The sequence below is a fragment of the Mus musculus genome, chromosome 11 (genome assembly GCF_000001635.26).
Source record: "Mus musculus strain C57BL/6J chromosome 11, GRCm38.p6 C57BL/6J".
NCBI lineage: Eukaryota > Metazoa > Chordata > Mammalia > Rodentia > Muridae > Mus > Mus musculus.
In genome coordinates, this window is record NC_000077.6 from 57,190,877 (window position 1) to 57,215,338 (window position 24,462).

Here is a 24,462-nt window from a genome sequence, read left to right on the forward strand (position 1 = left end):
GGTTGAGTGCTTGCTAGCTTTGTGAACTGGAAGCAGTCTTCAGTCCCCACTCTGTAAAGCAGAGATAATGTTGGCTTCCTCTAGAAGGCCTTTATGATGACTAGAAGAACCAGGGCATGGAAAGTGCTTAGGTGTCTACCCATAGTACATGATGTGTGGAAATGCTGCCCATTGCTGCTATTCATAGTGCCAAGTGTACTGGCTTCATGAGTCATTTCCCTCTCTAACAATCAATGGATTTATCTGCAAGATAGAAACAAAGGGTCCCACTCCGCCAGCCTGGGGATGGGGAAAGAGCTGAGATGAGAGATAGATGGCTTAGACTTGTCCTTACTAGAGCAGTGGTTTGTCCTGGGCTGTGTCATGCTGCCTTTTTCTGGGTTCCCATAACAGGGAGAAGGCACTGGATTAGGCTCTTCCATATATAATATCCATCCTTACATAATACATCAAATAGCACTTCTCAATTTCCCTGTTATAGAACAGGAAAAGGTTTTTGTCTTTTATTTTGTTTTGTTTTGTTTTGTTTTGTTTTATGAAAGTTTCACAGCTAGCATAAAAAGAAATCAGAGCCAGGCAGTGATGGCGCACACCTTTAATCCCAGGACTTGGGAGACATTGGCAGGCAGATTTCTGAGTTTGAGACCAGCCTGGTCTACAGAGTGAGTTCCAGGACAGCCAGGGCTATACAGAGAAACCCTGTCTCTAAAAACCAATAAATAAATAAATAAATAAATAAATAAATAAATAAATAAATAAATAAAAATCAGGCAACTGGATTTGGTGATAGGGTCCAGTGTCTTAAAATTTTAACTTTCTTCAGGGCTGGAGTAATGGCTCGGAGGTTAAGAGCACTAGCTGTTCTTGCAGAGGATCTGGGTTGGTTCACGGTCACAAAATGGTAATTACAATCATCTGAACCCCAGTTCTAGGAAATCCAGCTCCCTCCGGATCTCTAGGGGTATCTGGCACACAGGTGGTATGTGCCATACATGCAGGCAAAACACCTATGGACATACATTTTTATCATATTATAAAATGCAACTTTCTGAATCTAGGGATGTGCCTCCATCAGAAAAGTACTGGCTGCCTAGGCATGAGGATCTAAGTTTAACCTCCAGCGCATAGCCACAAAGCTGAATGGGTGGCACAGGGTTTTTAATCCCAGCACTGGGGAGCTGGAGATGCGTGGTTGATCCCTGAGGCTCACTGGCCAATGACCATAGCATAGCTGGCAAGTCCCCTAGGTCCCAGATTTCAAAAATAAACAAGAAAGCTGCTGGGGAATGACACCAAAGGTTGACCACTTGTCATAATGCAAATGTGCATGTGTGTGCACACATACTCACAGGAACATCCATACACACACACACACACACACACACACACACACATTCATATGTATATACATATGAAAACAACATATGCAACCCAGAACACAATTTTCTTACCTGTACGTCGATGGTTACTTCTTCCTCTGTCAAGGACAAATATTTATATTTTCAGGAAGTGATTCATTTGATGACTTCTTTACATTACATTTTAAATTATTTCATTCTAATAGTCTGAAGACGGAGATCATTCTATTGGTCAGGAAACAGAGACCAACATTTTAAAAAGGCTCCTTGAGGCTGCTTGATTGATACCCACATTTTACAGCCGATGGTAAGGATAACTATCATATATAAAAAGAGACATGATAGAGAAGCATCAGAATTCGTGAGGGTGGGGCAGGATGGCTGAAAAGTGAGAAGAAACAGATGGACAACTGAACAGGCAAGAAGAATGGGATACAGCTCTGCCTGCCTCGCTGCTCCACAACAGGCAGAGAACCAAAGATGAGGGATGAAAAGTTGAAAAGGAACCACAGCACACTACCCCAGGACAAAACCATGGCTTTCTGAAGCCTCCAATACCACAGTTTTTGAAGCCTCCAATTGGTTTTGGTTCTGGTGTAGCCCACTGCTCCACCAGGGGCCAGGAGGGCAGAGGGGGTCCAATTTTCTACTCAAGTCTCATGAATTGTGACTGATGCCATCTGGAGAGGAAATCTATCCTTTAGGACTAAGCTGCCCTTTGACCCTGATTATGAACAAGAATTACTTGGAGCCCAGGAGCAATCAACCACAACCCCAGTATGGAAGATGATTGGGAGGAAGAGAAGGCCTGATGTCAACATACCAAGAATTTCAGGGAGCAGGAAGAGTGTAGTGGGCATTCTTGCCCTTGGTAGCTAGAAAGTTGAGCTCATCATTTGAGAATAATGGCAGAGATGTTAGCTATCCCTGAGCTTGAGGCACAATCTCTATGCTGATCTATCTCTCTGCTGCAATGCTCACTGAGGACTCTGAGGTTCGAAGTGTAATAATTAACCTTCACAGCTTCATCCTACCAGTAGCATGTTTAATACTGAGCTGGTTTTGAAGGAACAGAAACTGACCTGCTGTGTGGATCTCATCGCTGTGTTTGCATCTTCTTTTCAACACATACGGGAGACATCCCTGGGCTAGAAACCAGCCACTTCAGGGTGTACAAGCTGGAATATCATCAGCCATACAAAACTAGCCCAACTCACAGATTTAGCATACCCAAAGGAATCAACGGAAGAAGGACATCATCAAGCACAGGAGTGTAGTATATCACAAGAGGAGTGGATAAACTTCCAAACCTCCAGTGTGAGTAGGGGACAGAGAAAAGGGCACCCAATGACTGATTGGATCAGGAATGCAACCAAGAAAATCCAGGAATCAGCAACCCCTCTCCATAACTCTAAATGTAAATAATCATAACCCTACAACTGAATGAAGACTAGTTGATTCAACTTAAAAAAACAACAATATCCAATAATGTATTGTCTATTAGAAACACTATCAAAAGACACAGGCTGGAAATGATAGGAAGGAAGCCAGTACACCAAGAAAATGTAATCCCTAAACAAGCAGAAGTGGTCATACTTGTATATGATAATGCAAAGCTCCAATTAGGCAGAGGAAATAAAGGTTGTTACTGTGTTACTACATGGAACAATCCATCAAGAATGTATGCACCAAATATTGATGCACACCAGTTCATTCACTACTGGTCAGAAGTGAACTGATAGGGCAGAAATAATGATGCCAAGTGACTTCAGATCCCACTCAGGAGTAAGTAGATAATTTAGTTAAAGAAAATCAACAAATAAACTTCTAAGTTAAGTTGTGTCATAGCCAAAGAGACTTAGACATATACAGAACATTCCACCCATCAACTGCAAAAAAAGTTCTACTCAACAGCCCATGCAATCTCTCTGAAATCGATGGCACTTTAGGCAAGCAACTGAGTTTCAACAAATGTAATCAAATTCATTCACTGTGGAATAGCATATAATAGTGAAATAACACTAAAAATCAAAAGGGAAAGCATGGCATAAACTATAAAAGAACAAAGAGGTTGGAGAATACAACTCAAATCATCAATGGTATGTTGATGAAAGCAGGGGAAAATATTTTCTAAATCCTAGAATCAAATGAAAAGAAAACAGAATTTATTAGAACCCTTGGGTTGCAGAAGTATAGGTGACAGTCCTTACATTAAAATTCCAACTGCAGATTAATAACTTAATACACTTCAAAGGATTAGAACAATAAAAACTACAGAACCTCAAAATCAGTAGAAAGAAATAACAAAAACCAGAGCACAAGTTGATTAAAGGAAGACTAAAATAACACTACAAAAAGAAAAGAAGAGAAGGAGGGAAGGAGGGATGGAAGAAAGACAGACAGACAAACAGACATAAGTTTGGATTTTTGAAAAGAGAACCAAATGAACAAGCCTTTCCATAAAGTAACCAAAAGAGAGTGAAAGATGAGCCACACTAGCAGCAGTGGAGATGAAGGAGGGTGCATTACAACAGATACCAATGAAATTCAGAGGACCGCTAGAGAATCCTTTGAAATCTTGTGTTCGGAACATATAGAAAATCTAGAGGAAATAACTGAATTCCTAGAAGCGTATGACCTACCCAAATTAAATCAAGATGGTAAAAACAACTTCCTCAGATCTGTATTAAGCGACGAAAATAGAACAGCAGTAATGAGTCACCCAACAAAGAAAAGCCCAAGACTGGAAAGGATCACTGCCAAGTTCTATCAGATCTTTAAAGAAAAGCTCCCAAAACTATTCCATAGGCTAAAAAGGGAAAGAACACAACCAAAGTCATTGCATAAAACTGATGTTACTCTGACACCATGGCCAGATAAGGATATACTGGGGGGCTGTGGAGGGACAGAGAGATTGGGAGGCTGACTAAAGACTAATTTCCTTGACAAACAGCAAACACTCTGTGATCACTCGCATGGGATCAAGCTAAAAGCTCAGCACAGGTGGGTAGGTGACCTTCATGCTCCACCCTTTCCTGAGGAGCTACCTGCAGATGATAGTTGTCAGGAAAGAGAGACTCATTCTTTTCTGAGGATGTGGACACTGATAGACTCTCTCTGCTCCAGTGGATGGCCCACACTGTGCACAGATGGGCAATGCTAACTGGACTTTGTGGGCTACAAGAATAAATAAAAAGACATGAAGTTATGAGAGGGTCATGTTGGTGGAGATATGGAGGTAGTTGAGAGGAGTAATAGGGTAGATGTGATGATAGAGCCGTTCATGGTTTATGTGTATTAAATTCTCAGGAATAAAGAAAAATTAAATATTTTTCAGTAAAATGCTTGGAAAACCAATTGAAAGTCATATTTAAAATACAGATAGTATAATCAGGCTGGTTTCTTTCAGAGGATGCATGGACGATGCAACACATGCAAATCAATCAAGGTAACACAGCACATAGACAGATGCAGGGACAGAAGTTACATGGCCATGTCAATAAATGCAGAAAAAGCCTCGATAAGATCCAACATCCCTTCATCAGAAAACCCCTAGTGAAATCAGGAATAATAATTAGGTACCTCAACACAATAAAGATTTCGTGACAAACCTACAAACAAAGTTGTACAAAGTGGGGAGAGGGAGAGCAGAAAGCCTTTCCTGTAAAATCAGGAATGAGACAATGAAGGTGTCCACTTTATTCATTGGTATTAAATATAGCACTGGAGTCTTGGAGCTATAAAGAGAGAGAAAGAAATAAAAGAAATACAGACTGGAAAGAAAGAAGTCCAATTATCTCTAATTATTGCAGACCACATGTTTCTGTACTTTTCAGATTAAAGATTCTACTAGGACACTCTTTGATCTGATAAAATTTTTCAGCAAACTGCAAGGATATAAAAACCTACAAAATCAATAGCTGTTCCATACATCTATAATGTACTGCTGAAAAATGAATTTTAAGTTACGTTCCTGACAACTTTAAAAATAAAAATACATAGGTATTAGCTCCCCTGTCATTGCTATGGTAAAATATTCTGACAATATGTAACTCAGGGAAGAGTTTATTTTTGGATCACAATTCCAGATGGATAGACTCCCATGGTGGAGAGGAAGGCAGGGAAGACAGATAGGGGAGGCAGGGAAGGCGTGGCAGCAGGAACAGGGAGCTGGATGATCACATAGCAACTGCACACAGGAAGCAGAGAACAGGAAGACAAGGCTATGATTCTCCAAAGCCCACCCACAGTGAGGCGCTTCCTCCAGCAAGTTTACACCTACTAAAGACTCCAGGAACTCTCCAAATAGCACCATCATCTGGAGCTGAAGTGTTCAAACACATGTGCCTGTGGGGAACATTTCAAACTCAAACTGAAACAACCCAGGAATGAAACTAACAAGGAGTTAAAAGGCCTTATAATTAAAGCTCAAGACATTGGTGAATAAATGAGTAAGACAAATAAAGATGGAAGATCCCCCCAACCCCTCACTCACGGATCAGCAGAATTATAACGTGAAAATGGGCAAAGTACTGAAAGTATCCTTCCAAGTCAGCACAGTCCCCATGTAAATTCCAATGGCCCTCTGCATAGCAGTAGAAAATGCAGCCCCTGACAACAAGTTACATCATAGGGCCAGAGTGGCCAAACCTACATGGGAACAGCACAAAAACATGACAGCTAGTGAAACAAAATAGAGGCTCTGAAAATAGACCCACGCCACCTAAAGCGTGGTGCCAGAAACACACTTCAGAACAAGAGCCATCTCTTCAGCCAGTGGTGACTGGGGAAACTGGATACCTGCAAGTAGACAAAGGGATCTCTCTCTCTCTAACTCTCTCTCTCTCAAGAAATAATTAAATAAACCCAAAATAGATCAAAGGCCTTCATTTAAGACCCCAAACTCTGAATCTGCTAAACGGAATCAGAGGGAAAACACTTAAATTTAGGGATTGCCTAAGGACTCTCTGTAAAGAACCCCCAGTAGGTTAGGGTGTGACAAATGGGATTACACACAATTAAAAATCTTCTGGACTTCAAAAGAGACAATTGGCAAGGGAGGAATGAGCCCACAGAACAGGAGAATAAGACCATTCACTGTTCATCTGCAAGAAGATTAAAATCCAGAACTTAAAAGGAACACAGAAGGTTCGATACTAAAAACACAAAAACAAGTCATCCAATCAATAACTGCAGCACTGAAGCAAACAGACTGTTCTCAAAAGAAGCATAAATAATCAAGAAATGGGTGAAAATCTGTTCAACATTCTTAGCCATGAGGGATGTACAAACCAAATTCACTTTGAGTTTCTGCCTGCTCCAGGCAGATTGGCTAAAACTGGTGAGAGAGCTCAGTGGGTACCGATGTATAGAGCAAAACCCAGAAACCTAAACATGAGTCTTGGAAACTGCATGGTGGAAAAGGATGACTTCTGACCTTCATGTGCACACACCTGTGCAAAGATACACACAAAACAAATAAGTGGGCAACTAAAACATTAGGAATCTTTCTTGAGTAAAAACTGTATTAGCTGAGATGAGGAAAACACTGCTGGATGTGGGGACTCAGGCTTTTGAGCTCCAGCATTCAGGAAGCAAAGGCAGGCAGTTTTCTATAAGTTGGAGGCCAGCCTGGTACACAGTGAGTTCCAGGCCAGCCAGAGCTACATAGTGAAACCCAGCCTTGGAAGGCAAAAGAAGAAAGAAACCAAATACTACAACTTCTAGCTATAAAAATTCATTTAAAAAATAAAGAAAGAAAAAAAACAAGGCATCTACTACTTGTGGAATGTCAACTGGCCAGTATGACCGTTCCTCAAAAATGGAAAATGTTGCTACCATATAAGTACAATCCAGCCACACCAAACACACCTTTGATTGTCACAGAGATGTAAAACTGTGCTTAGTCCAGGCATTGTTCACGATAGCCAAAGTACCCAGCAACAGATGAGTGAGTGAAGAGAGTGTGCAGTGTCACTCAGGTTCACTCCAACAGGAATAAAAATGAAATTCTTTCATTTGCAGAAACTGGGCAGAACTAGAGGGCATCCTATTCAGTGAGATAAGGTAGGCTCAGAAAGCCAAGTGCTACAACTTTCTTTCATAGGCTAATACAAATTTTAAAACATACAAATGTATAACTTCAGGGGCTGGAGAGGTGATTTAGTGGTCATGAGCACTGGCTGCCCATCTGACCTCCATGGCCATGGCACAAGTGTGATGCACATATACACATGTAGATGCTCACACACAGTATAAAATAAACATACGTGTATATAAATTTATATTGATATGGAAATAAATAAATAAGCCTGAAATATCTATGTCTATAGCAAAGAGGGTAATTTGCATAATTTTCTTTGCCAGTGTGTAAGACACTAAATGATATAATTGAGCCACTGGGGACAGAATGAATTCAAGGTGAGAGTCGTCCAGAAGCTCCCAGGGCCATCCATCCATCACACCGCCCTGTTTTATCATCTCTGTGGTGTTTATGGCCTGCTGACGTCTTCTTCGTTCATCTATTTATACATTTACCATCTGGCTTCCTCCTGAAACTGCATCTCAGCTCAGCGAGGTCACTGGAACCTTGCCTTGCTATCTGAGCTATAACCCAGCATTACCCAGTGCTTAACATGGCTGTGGTCAGTGGGTGTTTGTTGAACTAATCACTGCAGGCTGTACATAGGGGTGAGATGAGAGGGCATCCAGAAAACACGCAGAGCGTAGGGGAGACCTGCAGGAGCCATTCATGTATAGTCCATGGAGAAAGAAAGCCCAAAGAATATTCACTGGTGTAAAGTTCGTAAAGTCACTGAGGGGAAGGACCCTACCTTCACAATACCTTTTTCAGTAAATGACCTTGCATGCATTTACCTATGTCCTGCTTACTATGGTAAGTCTCCCATGCCAGATACCTTATTCCATTCCCTGTTCACCGTGCACCAGCTTCATGCAGTTAGGGTTTGATAAGTAATTTTGAGATAAAATGAGTCGAAGTAATAAGACAGCCATTGGATAGGACCCGTGTGGAAACCACTATCAGGTCGAGATACACACATCCCTCTTTTTTATTGGTCCAAAGTTATCTTCTATTGATTTTTCCTCTGCTTCCTTCTGCTTTCCTATGTTGCAAATTTTTTCCGTGGCTACACTCCCTGGATGTCATGGGCTCTGAAATACCTTTATTTGCTGTTTTGTGTTCATTGGAAGCTGAATGGGCTTTTGATAAAGGTCTCTCCTTGTTGAAGAGACGGCATGCCATTTGACAAGAAAATGGAAAAGTAATGAAGAATTATTAATAAAACCGTAACCTTGGTGGTTTCTGAGCTTCAGTGTCTGGAATTTCAGTCTCACCACGATTCCGGCATGCACATCATGTGAGCATGCATTTAATTATTCCCCACATAAAAAATATGTGAGCCATAATGCACATACATCCAATTAAGGAGATGTCTGAGTGTGGATTTTAATAACCTTGAGAATTTATTCAGTTAGGCCGGGAGCTTGGGTGCCTCTCATATATTTTGTGTCTCTTTGTAGCAGTGCATCGGGGAGAGGCATCAAGCAGGGTATACAAACCCAATCCGATGATTTAAAAAAAGAAAGGAAGAAATAGATCATGTTAATATCAGGCTCGCTGTGACCAGAACCAAGGTGTGCGGCCTCAGCCATTCCTCGTGAGTGGTGTGCCAAGCAGCCCCAGCAAACCTGGAGAAGCTCTCTCCACAAATATTTTCCCTGACTTCAAGATAATTTAAGACAGTCAGCATTTGCAGTGGGATGGGGGGAGGGGGGGCCTGGGGATATGATTCAAGGGTTAAAGTGCTTACAGTACAAATGTGAGGGGCAGAGTCCTGATCCAGGAGACCCACATAAATGCTGGGGACCTGCTCAGCTCTATTCCTAGTGTTCAGGAGGCAGAGACAGGATCCCAGGGCATGCTGGATAGCTACACTAGCTGTCTTGGCAAGCTCTTGCTTCAAGTGAGAGATTCTGCCTCAATATATAAGATGCAAACAGCTGAGTAAGATACCTGCCATCAACCTCTGGCCTCTACATGCATGCACACATATGTGTGCCCCCACACACGCTTATGTGTATACTTGTGCACATAAACAGAAATGCACAGTCAAGTAACAAAACAAAAATTAAGACAGGGAGGGTTTGGGAAACCTAGCTGTTTCCCTTAAAAGCAATCTGGTGCTATGCAGAGAGTGTTTGGCATCAGAGACCTCTGTCCTTTGGTTACCAGCAGACCACACAGGGGTCTGGGAAAATCATTTGCCCACTTCAGGCCAATTCCATCCAATACAATGAGGGATTGAAGAAAGTAGATCAGTCTTCCCTCCCAATGTTCATGTTAAATGATCTATTTGATATTTGAGTGCTAAATCACTTAGGTAGGAGAACACAGAGTTCAGAGGCAGAAAGCAGAGATGGTGTCTGCATGTGGTTTCATGCCCAAGTGACCACCTGAGCAGCCCTGTCACATGCCACCGTGAGTAACAGCCAATTCCATAAAACGTAAGATTCCTACACCTCCTGTGAGGGAAGCTTTATGGAAAGAGTGCAGTGAGGACTCAGGCTCCCTCCTTGGGGTTGTGGTGGTAATCCTGCCAATCAGGCAACAGTGATTTCAGATCCTGCATTCACCTTTGCATAGCTGCACCATATGAAGGAGCTTGAGCTACTCTGTGTGACTCGTCCTCATCTCTCACAGTTGCTAACAGTATCACCGTCAGCATGTGGTATGGATGCTCCGGGCTTGTGTGATCAGGGCAGAGAAGTCATGTTGCAAGTAGCTGGTGGACATCAGCTGCTCTTGTCGCTGCTTTCGTCACTGGAGCTGTCGGTGTGACTGATGAGTACCCTCTCGTTGTGTCTTCCAGATTGTGAAGCTAGAAAAGAACGGCATCGGGTACCACTACATCCTCGCCAACCTGGTGAGTAGAGCAGGACAAGCTGTCCAGTCCCGTGCCTAGCCTGAACTTGCGTCACTCCTACCTGATGTAAACCATGTGGAGGGAGGGGCGATCCGCTGCGGCATCAGCATCGCTAAGTCTCAGAGACACCAAATGTAACTCTTTCCCTCCACCCTTCTGCTCTGGTTTCTTTTCTGTTGCTGTGGAGGGAGGGGGAGCACCCTGTCAAAAAGTAACTTAAGGGACAAAGGCTGTTGTTTCAGCTTCCAGTTCCAGGCTGTGAGGAGGTCAAGGAAGGAACTTGAAGCAGCTGCTCGCAACCCATCCAGGCTGGAACAGAGAGAAATGGACATAGCCTGACTCCCTTGTGTGTGCTCAGCACAACTTCCCCACTTTTATTAAGTTCAGGGACCCCTGGTTAGGCAACAGTGCCACCCACGGTGGGCTGGGGCTTCCCCCAGCAATCCTTAAGAAAGAATCCCCCACAGATGTGCCCAGAAATCAAGCCAATGCAGACAGTTTCTCACTGAAACGCTCTTCCCAGGAGACGAAAGGTTGTGCCAAGTCCACAGTTGAAGCTGACCATGACAGTGGTCACAAGTTCCCTTTCAAACTGCAGTGCACTTCCTGTGAACTTCTAGCTGTCCTTAGGAGGGAGCTTGCTGGAAGCTGGAGGGCAGGCCCTTCCTTAGCCTTCATTCTAGCACCCTCTTAACAGCTCTGGCTTCCGGAGTGAGGAAAAAAATCACCACATCTTGGAATAGACGTTAAATGTCTGGATCCAAGTGGTTTTGGACATAATGGTTGTTTTACTACTCAGGAGTTCAGACATGTAAATCTTAATTATGTTAAAATTGACAAATCCTTAGCCAGGAACCATCTTACAGTATGTCCTATATTAATATCAATTTAGAGAGGTTTTTTGGTTGGTTTTTTTTTCTTTCATTTTATACAGTCTGGATAAGCCTGTGTCTTAAAAAATGTTTTCACTTTAGCACACTGCAGCTGTTTATTGGGTGCTATTATTTTGCATGCCACAAAGATGGTTTGGTTTTTCAAATCCTTTGCATGCATAGACTTTTGACATATGCTGCATCCATCTAAGTTTTCCTTGGCAAATGTCTTTTCTGTCAGGTCTGGTTTTCCTGTGTCATGGTTCCCATTTTTATCTTTTATGTCATAGATGTTGATGCTTCTAGCTCTTATTCTCCGTAGTCAAATGCAATATTCTTTTATATTCAGATTCATGTTTTAGAGACTTTCTTAGTATTAAATCCATAGACTACACAATACCACACACTAACTTATGGGGCTCCAATTCTATGGTTATGTGTATATTTCTGGGGTTATGAAGTTATCACACCTTCATTTTAAACACTTCATCACCACCACCCAGCAAAAGATCCATGCTTATCGATAGTCATTACATGACTCACTCAGTGCTCCTCCAGCCCCACACAATCACTAATGTACATTCTAACACCTTGTATTCCTTTTGTATTGCCAAATACTAGTCCATTATAAAGAGCCTGTTTTGCACATCCATTACACAGCTGATGGACTTCTAAGTCATTATCACCTTGGAACTAGTATGAAAACATTTGTGAGATACACCGAGGCAGGGGACTGCTGGGTTGTGCACTAAAGTCTGTGCTTAACACTTTTCTGAACTCCACAGTTCTTTCCTGAAGTGACTACAGCCACCATCAAACCTGAACCCATAACACATGCAGCTGTGAATCCATTTCTTTTGATGGACACTGCTTATTCAAAGTGTCTTCACTGCCCTTGTCTGTCTTCTTCTTGTTTTGTTTTGTTTTGTTTTGTTTTGTTTTGTTTTGTTTTGTTTTGTTTTGTTTTGTTTTTCGAGACAGGGTTTCTCTGTGTAGCCCTGGCTGTCCTGGAACTCACTCTGTAGACCAGGCTGGCCTCGAATTCAGAAATCTGCCTGCCTCTGCCTCCCAAGTGCTGGGATTAAAGGCGTATACCACCACGCCTGGCCCTTGTCTGTCTTCTTACCTTTTCATGCTCCATTCAGTTGGGATGTTTTAATCTGTAAGAAAATTTTAAATGTTAAACTTACTGAGCTAAACATGTACATAGTCACATTCAGTTTTAGTCAGGGTATCTTGATCTGAGTGATGGAGAGACAGAGAGACAGACAGACAGACAGAGGCAGACAGAGACAGACAGAGACAGACAGAGACAGAGAGACACAGAGAGAGAATTGGTATTTTATACCGTCTGTGCAAAAAAAAAAATGTCATTAGTTGAATTAAGGCACATGGTCTGTATCTAAATGTGAGGTCCAGACATCTGACATACCCTTAAATTCTACCCTGCCTGCTCTCCAGCCTTAGCTTATCCTGGCTTTCTCTCTAAACCTCCCTTGCCTTGGCTGCCCCATTGCTTCAAAGTTGGAGTTGGAACTCAGAAGAGCTTAATTCAAAAGGTTAATTTAGACTCGGATGTCAATGGCTAAATCCATCATCTTTTCAAGATATTTGCATTTTAATGACTGGTGTCTGTTTGGAATCTTTATGGAGAAGCCAAGCACCTCATCCATAAAAGACCATTTGCAAAAATGAAATTGTTCTTTAGAACTGAGGAAATCTGTGATATCCCTCTTATCCCAGATCCACAGTCAGTTCCACCAGAATCTCTGTTACTTGTAGGGAAACCGAATCATCAAGGGAGTATGGCTCAGCCAGTGTCACACAGCAGTAAGCAGTGTGGGTAGGCTAGTACTAAAGGTTGGTGACATCATCTACGGCTCTAGGACTCCCAGATGCTTGGGAAGGCACAGAAGCTGCACGGAGGCATGCACAAGCCTCTGTTCAAACCACAGAAATGATCCACTGGCCTCAGAGCCTTTGAAGGAAGAACCCATCACCAGCCCTCATCTGTCACCAAGTGACCCCTCAGCCACAGCATCCCTAAGTCAGCCCCTTGGGATACCCTATCATTCTGATCCACATTTTTCTTCTTCTGACCTAATGAGTTCTCAGATCCCCACAACTGCCACTAATCGGCTGCAAATTGCAAACACCAACCAGATACGAAAGACTGGTGTGTTCCAATAGATTAGCTGATAATTAGGCTTCAAATTCCTAATTAATTCAGTTTGGATGTGCTCGGTTTTTCTTTCCCCTTCAGAGGAATATCACAATTTATATGATGATAATTTTTTTTTTAGAAATTCAGCCACATAATTAGCCTGCTGCTGCAGGAGTTGGCCCTCTTCTTCAGGGCACTGAAGCAAGGGGTGCAATTATAGATTAAGGAACAGAAACGCTTTGGAAAGAATGACCGTGCTTCCCAGTCCTTTCCACTGGGTCAGAAGGTCTGGGCTTCAGAGCAATCCCCAGAAATCCTCCCTCTGGTCGCTTTGGAGAATGCAGTGGGATTTAAATCACCACCCGTGGAAAGCTGCCAGAGGCGGGAGGAAAGGAAACTAGAGGAAGGGCAAGGCTTATAGAGAAGGAGTCTGAAGGATCCAAACACTGCATTGTGCCCCGATGTCACTCTTGCTTGGCAAGCTTTCTGCTGGCCACCAAGCCTCAGACCTCAGTTTACCTATTTGTCAGTTAGCAATAGTAGTCCTCTGTCTTCTTATGGTTGTCATCAGGAAATGACCAAATCTATTGGCTGATGACACCCGTGTCTTAAGAAGTCAAGTGTACCACACTAGTGGATGCTACTTTAAATATATATATATTTATTTCATATTTTGAGATTATAATTTAATTAAATCTTCTTCCCTTTCCTCCACCAAAATCCTCTCATGTACCAATCCCTATTCTCTTTTCATTAACAACGCCTATTCATAAATGCGCCCTGCTCAGTCTGTATAATGTTACTTACATGGATAACCAGTCGGTGTGCTGTTCTCCCACTCTCAGCCTTTCTTAGTTGGCTGTATGGGGTTGGGGACCCCCGGGCTTTCCCCCACCCATGTGAGCATGTCTACTGCTGTGACCCTTGCTCAGCTCATATTTGGATAATCATGTTGGTGAGACGATATGGGTGTAACTTTTGATATTCCTAGGAGATACAATCCCACAGCAAACTTCTTATTTCTCTGGCTCTTATAAGCTCCCTACTCTCTCTTCCGCAATAATCACTGAGCCTTAAGTGCAGGAATTCTGTTGTACACGTATCCATCGGGACTGAGCTTCAAACCCTGCATTTTGATTGGTTGTGGTTTTCTGTAGTGGTTCTCATCGGTTGTAAATAGAAGCTTCTTTGATGATGGGTGAAGACTACACTTATCTTTGGATATAAGGACAAATATTTAGAATGTAGTTAATGGTGGCTATAGCTTCTCGAAGATCTGTGACTTCACTAAGCCTGGGTAGTTGGCTAGCTTTCCAATACCAAACATGACCTCCTCTGTTGAGTGAGCCTGAAGTCCAATTAGAGAGCTGTTGGTTACCACTAAGGTATGTGTGCCACTAGTGCGTGTTTAGGGTTGCTGTGACATGTTGGTCTTTGTTGTGGTTCATAGGTATCATAGCTGGATAGGACTGCTGGTTGCTTCCTTCCTTTGGAAACCTGCATGGTACTTTCTGATAGCATGAAAATTACTCCACAAAGAGTAGACTTTCAGATCAGTTCCAGATCTGGGGCCTCTGAGCCCTGTATCTGAAATGCAGAGTATCTTCAGCAATGGGGGCTTACTGTAGGCAAAAAATTCTTACTAAGAATATGTTAGACTAAATCTACCTGTTGTGCATGTACATATATCATTTATGTGTGTATATGTGCACTTGCATGCATATACATCTATTCTTAATTTGCATTATTGACATCTTAGATGAACATTAATGCAACACTAGACTCTCTATCAAGTGAACTTGAATAATGCAGAACTCAGTCGTATATCACTACACCTTCACTTTCCCAAACCCATTCTTTTGAGATATAATTCATGTTTTATTCTATTTACCTGCTTAAAGTAAACAGTCCATTAATTTTTGATATGTTCACATATTTGTACATTTCCACAATCAGGTTTCTTTTTTAGAAATATAATACTTCTCTTAATTCTTTGAGGATCATGCAGTTAAGAAATATGTTTTGATCATATTTTTCCCACTGTTTCTCCTATGTCCTACCTTCCCCCAGGTCCATGCCCCCTACAACCCTCCCAACTTCATGTCCTCTTTTGTTTAATGTTTTAATAACCTACAGACTCTAATTTATATAATATGTTTCCCTGGATAAGAGACCCTCCACTGGAGCCTGAATGACCTACCAGGAGCCACACACAGACTTAAAGAGACTGACTCTCCTTGCTCCAGACATCATCAGTTATTAATATTTCCTCATCAATAGTTAGAGATGTGAATTTGTAAGCCCTTCCCCTGTCCACTACACAAAGCAACTTCCTCGTGGAGGTCTGTGATTTGCACTAACCAATGGGTAAAAGACATATCTTTAGAGGCCAGTCAGTTAGCAAAGTGATAGTAATAGGTTCACCCATGGGACTTAGACGCTCCCCAGCCTTGAGTTCTTATCCAGACTTACAGTTTCAGGCATGTGTCTTCTCCTCTCTATGATCAGTTTAATGTGTCTTCATCATATGACAGGAGAGATCTCTAACCATTGGCCATCATTCCCCTCCTCATTCTTGATTCACATCTGTCTTGCCATGCCACACCTCAGCCCAAGACAACCAGGTCCCTGCTTTCTGCCTCTCCCTGCTTATCAACTCCAGAAACACATTTCCACACTCTCAATCTAACTCCAACCCTCTTAATGGGCCCTTGCACCTGCCTTTAATATTACCTCTTGAAATAAAGAAACAAATGTCAGCTGACTTCCCCAGGGTCACCACATTTATGAAAGGGAGGAGGTGGGCTCCACCATAGTCCACAGACGCTCATGTTCTCACTACTGTAACCTGTGACACTTGGTCATAGAACAATTGGGGAGATAGGTGTAGGGGCAAGTCCCTGTCAAGAAGGTGGAGTTCAGTGACAGCAGTAAATCCAGAATGCAAACTCAATGGAGTGTCACTAAAACAACCCCTTCTAATCTAGTAGAAGTTCTAGTTCTGGTCACCCACTGATTTTCCAAGGATATTCAGGTCCAGGGCAGCCAGTCATTTATACCCTATGGCCACCACTACCTGAAGAGGCATTTAGAGTCAGACATTTTGTCCATACAACATTTAGTTCATACCCCCAGCTTGGTTTCCTTAGCCAGAGAAGAAACTGTTCTTCAGTGTCTTGCTCACCCACACTGAGAAATCTGTAGGGTCCTTCTGTGAGCCCTAACTCACCCACTCTCCTTCCCTCAGCACCATATGGGTCACATTTGCTTCAGAAGCATCTGTTGAGGGAGGCAGGCAGTACAAGCTCTGTTGAAAAGGATAGCTCTCCTATTGGACAGTCCTGGGTTTGATTTCTAGCTTTGTACTTATCAGCTGAGTGACATTAGTCAAATGCCTTACATTCTCTGAGCTCCCATTGCTTATGTCTAAAAAGAAGTAAGAATATTAACTGCCTCCTCCAGTAATAATATGAAAATTAAACAAGATGATGATTAGGAAGTACTTAGGGTAATGCACGACCCCAAACGGGCACTTAATAAGTGTCAGTAATTACTACTGTAATTACCGTCATCATTGTCATCATCATCACCATCATTACTGGAATTCTTATCTGCAGACAAGACTCCCTATTTGAGGTCCCTTAAGCCCCTCCTACATCAAAATTCATCTTGTTGTTATATGCCACCATAGCCCCAAGTACCTTCCACTTACTATAATTGAGATTAGGAAAGCCATGCAGATCTGCATGATGGTACAAAGAATGAATTTCTTTGAAAAGTCACTGAGGAAAGGCAGGAAGGAGTGAAATGTTGAGGTGGCTCCTCACAAACATTTGTGCTCATGCCTCATGTACTTACAAACATTTTGTGTTTGATAAAATAAGCAGAGAAGAGCTGGAGAATTGCTCAGTGACTAAAGCCATTCTGTGTTAGAACTAGAGTTTGTATCCCCAGAAACAGTGTGTGAAACAGAAACAGAGGTAAGGGGGGCAATGTCTATAACAGTTACATGGGCCTACAGAAATCATCTGAAACATGAGAATATGACATCAAAGGAGAGGAACTTGGGAACTCTGGGATATCCAGGCAAGATCAAGACAAGGCACCTACCACACACCAGCATGTGAGTAAAACAATGTGCCTTCTATCTGGTTTCAAGAACCCGAGAGGGCTGGAACTGAAGGTCCCTAAGAACTCTTGTTTTACCAACCCTTCACTTTACTAAAAGGACACTCCTGCTCGGAGAAGCCACCTAGATGACCCCCAAAGAATGGGATGGGACTGTAACCTGGAGTCCCCAGTGTTGTTTCATACACAGTTCTTCTCAGTAGGTTTCAAATTTACCATCTCTTTATATTTTCATCTATTTTACACCATGCATTTAGTGGGCACTTTCTATATGAAGGCTTGTGAATGAATAAATCATCATTTTACAAAAATATGTTTTTCTGGAAGTCCTGCCTGGCTTTCTCTGCATAGGAATGTTGAGACTATACAAGAAGCTATTGGTTGAGGTCCACCAGTTAATTCTAGACGTAAGAAGTCACCTATGCCAGATGAGTTCAAAAGGTTGAACTTATTCTGAAGTCTATTGTCACAAGTCAGCCACAATCCCAGTCAAGGCAGGAGTGAGATGATGGCATTCTCGTGAAGACAGAGCAATCTCAGACTACGTAGGGTGCCTCCAAGCCTTGCATCACCCCAGGCTGAGGATCCTTGACCTTCTACCACAAACTATCAGCAGTTTATCCTACATCTCAAGACTGAAAACATTTGCTGATCTTGAGCAAAATGTATATTATTTTGTCTGTGGTGAGGACACGTGCAGGATCAGCCTGCTGCTGTGTCTGCAGACATCTGAATATACAGCTCCCTCCTCTCCTGACTTCAAGCAGGACTTGATAATTCAACACTAGTGCTTTGTTCCGATGTGGATGGCATGTTTATTAGCTGACTTTTGTACAACTACAACATTCTGTTGACTTATTAGAGACCATGTAAGCTTGTGTGTTACCAGAGATTATATCAGATGAGGGGGTGCCTTAAAGGATTGGCTTGTTTAGGTGGCTAAAATGGGAAAATGTGAAGATGTTTATGCAAAGACACGGCTGTTTGAGAACGCAATCAAGTCGTCAGCTGAAGAGTATTTCTCGGATTCCCTTTTATCAATATTCATCAGCATACACCTGTGTGATTGTAGAATTGTAGACAAAGCCAAAAGCACCCTCAGGAGAGAAGTCAGCTGGCCCAGTCTCCACACTCTGGGGGTTGAAGCTCTGCTTTTAGATGGAATCTTGGGGAGAAGAAGCCTACTGTGTCAAAGATTAATAGCAAGACTGTCTTAGCAGGCATGAGAGTCAGAAGGTGGGCCTCTGTCTTCTGTTCCTTTCCCTAGTGTAGCATGGTGACCTCTGACCAACATAGCATGGTGACCCAGCCTGTGTCTGGGACATATCTCGAAGGATTATTGATCTGACAGGTGTCTTTGATAATTAAATAACTATGAGCATGTAAAGGTTAAGAGAGATGCCCTAGAAAAAAAGAGCTCATGACCTTCAAAAACAGGGCAGGGAGTTATGTGATTATCCCTAAAACTCCCTTCCTGGAACTTTTATTTCTGACCTGGCTCACAATAAAACGTACACACAAAAGTCAATCAAAAGACCCCTTTAGTCCTTGAGACAAAGGATGAGGCAAAGGAGTAACAGGATTGATACTTGCAAGGAAGTCAGGAACAGAGAGTTCTGCTTTTTTCACTTCTCTGCATGTTCTAAACATGTCACCTGTGGTCATTTGAATAGGCTTGACTCCCTGACCCCAGACTCATGTGTATGAATGCTTGTCCCGTGGGAGTGGCACAATTTGGAGATGTGGCTTCGTTGGAGGAAATGTGTCACTGTGAGGGTTGGCTTTGAGGTCTTCATGCTCAAGCTTTGCCCAGTGTGGAAAGAAAGCCTCCACCTGGCAACTTTCAGAAAACTAGTCTCACCCGGGCTGTCTTAGGATCAAGATACAGAACTCTTGGCTCCTCCAGCAGCACCATGTCTGCCTGTACGCTGCCATGATTCTCACCATGATGATAATGGACTGAACCCCTGAACCTGTAAGCCATCTCCAACTAAATGTCCTTATAAAAGTTGCCTCGGTCATGATGTCTCTTCCCATCAATAAAACCCTACCTAAGACATCACCCTGCACCAGGCACTGTTTGTGGACCCTGTGGGGCTGTGGTCTCTGCCTTTGAGGCACTCAGAACCTCAAATAACAAATAAATACAGAAATAGGGGCCAAGAAGCTAATGCTCCACTTGGCAGCATACATTAGAGGCACTGAAGTTAAGCATCCTGGTCTCTAAGAGACCTCCTCCCTCATGTGAAGATAAAGCCCCAATACAGACTCCCACTCAGGACAGGAGATGAATAAACAGGAAAGTAGGTGGCTGGAAGCCAAGCCCGAGAGTCACCTTACCCTCTCTATCTCTCTCTAGCCACACTAGTTTGAAAGAAGCCAACCCACTAAGTTTTCTCATTCTGTGTGCAAGTGTTAATAGAAGGACCTGCTTCTTGATGTGCTTACAAGGTTTAAATGTGATCCTCTAAGCCATGACCCCATGGGAATGCCTGCTACCTTGTTTGGTTCAGGCTGATTCATGCAAAAAAATGCAATGGCTGGTGTTATCAATTTAACAAAAATCAGTCTCCCCTGAGATCTGACTGCTCATCTATCTTGGCAGAGCCGTAGTGAACAAATTCCCCACCTCTTTCCCATGACAACCCTCCCAAGAGTCGAGCACATCCTTCGCCTACCCTCTCAGTCTTCCATTATGTTTCAGGCTAATCCTTTCTGCTCTTGCCAACCCTTCCTAACAGAAGGAGACTTCAAACCATACAGTCCTGTGACTGCTCTCTGCACAGAGCTGTCATCTGAGATATTTCTCTGACAATTCGGGGGGAAAACTTGACATGCTCAACCTGTGCCATTCAGAGTATAAAGTACAAGTGTTTTGATTTGGTCTGATCTTACCTCCTCTTGATCTCAAGGGGCTGGGTTGGAAGGGCCTTTCCCCATGAGCTGGTGCTGGCTTAATAAGCCTTCATTTTTGATGCTGAACCTGAGCATTTCAGAATGTCCCCTCTCCTTTCTGCTGGGTGTGATGACAGGATGGTGAGGGCTGAACAGCAGGTGGGTGACCCTTTTTAAGGATCCCAGCAAAAAGAAAACTTGTGCTTTGAAAGCTAAGCCTGTCAGCCTGAAAGTGCCGTCCTGTGGGCTGGGGAGAAGGCTTAGTCAGTGAAGCGTTTGCCTCACAAGCTTAAGAATCTGAGTTCAATCCCCAGAATTTACACTAAAAAGCCAGGTAGCATTGTGATTAGCGTCACAAAACCTGCTACACTCACAGCCTGGTCCTCTACCAAGGGCTGTCCCTCGGTCCTAGGTGTGGACAAAGGGCAGAGGGATCATTTACAGGCTCCAGATAAATCCGTACTTAAGATATGTCTGCAAAGCAGCCGGAGATAGTTGTGTCCAGAAGAAACCCAACAGTCGGGCTTACAGGCTACTGATAAAGGCTGATCTGGCCAGACCTGTTTTTCTGGGAGGCTAACTGTACACTGTTATAGGAGGGGCTTTGGTCCTCTTTGACTGGGGTAATGGACCCACCCTCCTAAATCTGAAGTTCTGTGTTCCCCACGAGCTGGCAGTGTGACATGTTGGTAAAGACATCAAATTGTATGGTTAGGGAGTTCACAGAGGTCTCTGAGTGAGGTCACAGCGGAAACCGGGGTGAATCCTTTCAGTGCCTTATGCAAATGAGTCAGTGGAACTACTGCCCAGTTGTCTTTCGGACCACACGTGGGATTAAGCTGGATGACAAATACAAAACATTAAAATGAATGTCCGGCTTGGTAGGGGAACTAGGAAAGACTTAAAATACACCTCAGGATAACTCTTGGCTGCTTGCTTAATTTTATGTTTCTACAGCAGTAACTCTACAATCCCCAAAAGGTGGTTTAGATAAAGTTAGATCACGTACACGAACCACCATCATTTTGTTAGTCTTATGAGCTGAGCTTCGGAACTATGCTGCAGTCTACTGCTGACCCTCAGCCCCAGGCTAAGAGATGGTAGAGTAAGCTGAACTCTTGGACCGTATTAGAATGTGATTCCTCAAATGCTACCACCCCATTCTGTGACTTCACTGACTCCTTTTCCCAGGAACAATGACATCCAACCAGAGAGCACATTGGCTTTATTCACGGTTTGTTGTTATTTTCTAATGGCATTTAAAGGGTAAAAGTTTATGACAGAAGTGTCTAAAATATAACAAGCAAAACCCTGCATTTTCTTTCTTTCCCAACCCTGGTCCTGGGGCCTAAACCAATCTGAAGCAAGAATTAAGTTGCACCTTCCCCATCTTCCGTTACTCTGGCTTTGTCTTCCACACGTCTACACACCTGCACCTCTTTTTCCTGCCTCATCAACCCATGGCCATCTGTGGCTCCCATTAGGTTTGCAATGATGGAACATTTCAGATCACCCCTCAAACTTACTCAGCCTCTCCTTAATGACTGGGGTTATGCTATTTTTGTTTAACTCTTCTGATAATTATCTTCATGACTTTCATATATTTAACCTTGAGTCCTGACTCATTGGCATTAACATTTTGTCAAAGTCAGGATCGCCTGCTCCCTTCCTGGAGCTGTGGATTGACAGTCCTTCCAGGTAGCTATTCTACAGGCACCCTCATGTGCACCCCGTCCCTCAGATTATGAAGCGTCCTCAAGCATGCACTTCCTTAGCCACAGCCTCTGCCCCTGGATAAAGATAAAAGGCAGAACATACTTTCCATGTTGTTTGTTCATTGATCATGCATGGGGAAGCTACTGCGATACAGAGGTAGATTCTGAAGAAGCACACAGAGGCAAGGCAATCTGGCTGCCTCAGGAGTACCTTTTGTCCAGAGTCCCACATGGCCCAGGCTGCAGTAGATGTCTATATAGCCAAGGCTGGTCTTTAATTCTTGATCCTCCTACCTCTACCTTCTGAGTAATGGGATTACAGGCATGTGTCACCAAGCCACTTTAGATAACAGTCACTCTTCAAACAGAAGCAACTGGTGCCAGGACTCAAGGGACAGTTAAAGGGTAGAAGACCTAACTTTGGGTGACAAGTACTTGAAAAGGCAAACACCTGTAGCCTTTGTCATTCTTTTTCAACAACAATGGCATTTAGAACAATGGAATCGGCAGTTAGGGATACGTTATCAAATGTGCAGCACGGCTTGAAGAAAATCATGACAATGAAGATTAATAGCGAAAACTTTTAAAGAGCCGTAATTAACATCATGGCATCCTTAAACACATTAGATAATGGTATGAATAAGATAGATAAAGAAAATGCACAACTTACCAAATAGTACCCTCATGGGTTTTTAATAAAATAGCAAAGGAAATTGGAAAATGATTTAATTAAACCTATTTAGTAGACGTACTGGGGAAAGAGAGTTAGCTGGATCTCACAATTTCCTAGCATGCAAAGAGTGAATGCCTTTATTTCCCTTCTTAATCAAGACCACACTTCTCTATTGACCAAGTCTATGCTCCTGCATTGTGGAGAAATCAAGTCTAGTAACTATGAGTCTCTTTCATGATTAGGACGTCCTAGGGGTCAATGCTATGATTCCCAGCATGCAATCTTGCATTGGAAGGGAGATGTCAGCTCCTGAATGTACATTGGTCCCCAAGTAACTTCCTGGTTTGGGTTCTTGTGGTGACTGTTGCAAAAGGAAGTGTGTACCTGTTCTTTTCCTGGGTTATGAGTGTGGGGATGGAGAGTCCCATCAGCTTGATTATGTGTGACCCAGGATTGGCTCTACTAACATTGTCATCAGGCTTGCTGGTGACAAAGCTGAGCTGTGTTTCTCTTTGAACAAATCACCATCCCACTTGGCCTTCATTATGCTGGGGAGGGAAAGTCAGTAGGGATGCCCGGGAGCTTGTTACAGATTGCAAGTGACAGGATCTGACCGCGGGAGATAATTTTCATTTCATTCTCTCAATCGCTATTTTGCGAACAAGATGTTCTTTTTAAAAGTCTCTGAAGAGTAGGGAAAATCTCCCAACTGTGTGCTGGCTTTTAACCAGTGGCAAGACGGCTGTACTCTTACATGGTATATCGCCACCAAATGCTGGTTGGGTAGCAGAGCCAAATCCTGACTGGTACCATTGTATGAGCCAGTTACCTCTGTGTCACTCTGAACTGTGGCTTTGGTACAAGTTAATCTCAACTGATTAAAATCACTCACTGGCAGCTGTTGCCTGCTGGTCATGTTTCCCCTGGCTAATTGGCACACCTGCTTGAGGGACAGTATCTAGCGTTATTCATTCTCACGGCAAGAAAGGATTGGGCATCTGCCCTGGGCTGGGCATTTATGGAGATGCTAGGTGCTAGGACCCATTAGTTAACCAGATGGAAATTAAAACTGTTCCCACCTTCAGTGGTTGGCATGTCAATGGGAAGAGAGAGGACAAAAAGAACAATGAGGAAAGACGCTGTCAGTGGTGACAGGTGCTCCAGAGAAGCAGTAGGCTCGACATTGGAATGAGCCAGACTGAGTGTTGGAGGAAACCCAACAGGCGTTCTCACACAAGCAGGGCCCAAAGCAAGGCTTCAGGAAGAAGCAAGCACTAGGTTCTAATCCTGAAAACACAGTAGCAATGCACAGTAAAAAAGAGAAGGGAGGCACTGAGGCACATCCTCAAGAAGTCCCACCCCTCACTTTACCTATGGATGTCAGTATGGAACAGTCCACCACCTTAGACACCAGCAGAGGATAGTAGGCTGGCATCTACTAACTCCACAGCTGTCCCTAGGCATGTGAGCCCAACATGCCTGGCTTCCTCTAGATGCAGGTGGGGTGGCAGGTGTTTGCAGTTAGTACATAGCATGGAATAGCAGTGTGTAATGGGGAGTGGAAACAAAGAGGGCCAACAGTGTCTGCTGTGGGGTAGGAACTGGTTCTTCAGATGAGGGGACAGGAGTGAGCTCTCTGGAGAGATGCTATGCTAGCTAGGATCCCGACTCTGAAAAAGGGTCAAGAATAGAAATGGCATTGCTAGACCGGA

At 43.2% G+C, this 24,462-nt stretch overlaps 1 protein-coding gene across 6 annotated transcripts in view; it reads left to right on the forward strand.

The window, feature by feature from the left end:
- The window catches only part of Gria1 (glutamate receptor, ionotropic, AMPA1 (alpha 1)), a 318,674-nt gene that overhangs the window by 179,306 nt on the left and 114,906 nt on the right, over positions 1-24,462 (forward strand). For all 6 annotated transcript variants that reach the window (XR_388348.2, NM_008165.4, NM_001113325.2 and 3 more), the window contains exon 5: positions 10,250-10,303. Coding sequence is in view for 5 of the 6 variants with exons in the window: in NM_008165.4 (NP_032191.2) it covers positions 10,250-10,303 (54 nt within the window). In the remaining variant the exon portion in view is untranslated. The remainder of the gene's footprint in view (positions 1-10,249; positions 10,304-24,462) is intronic.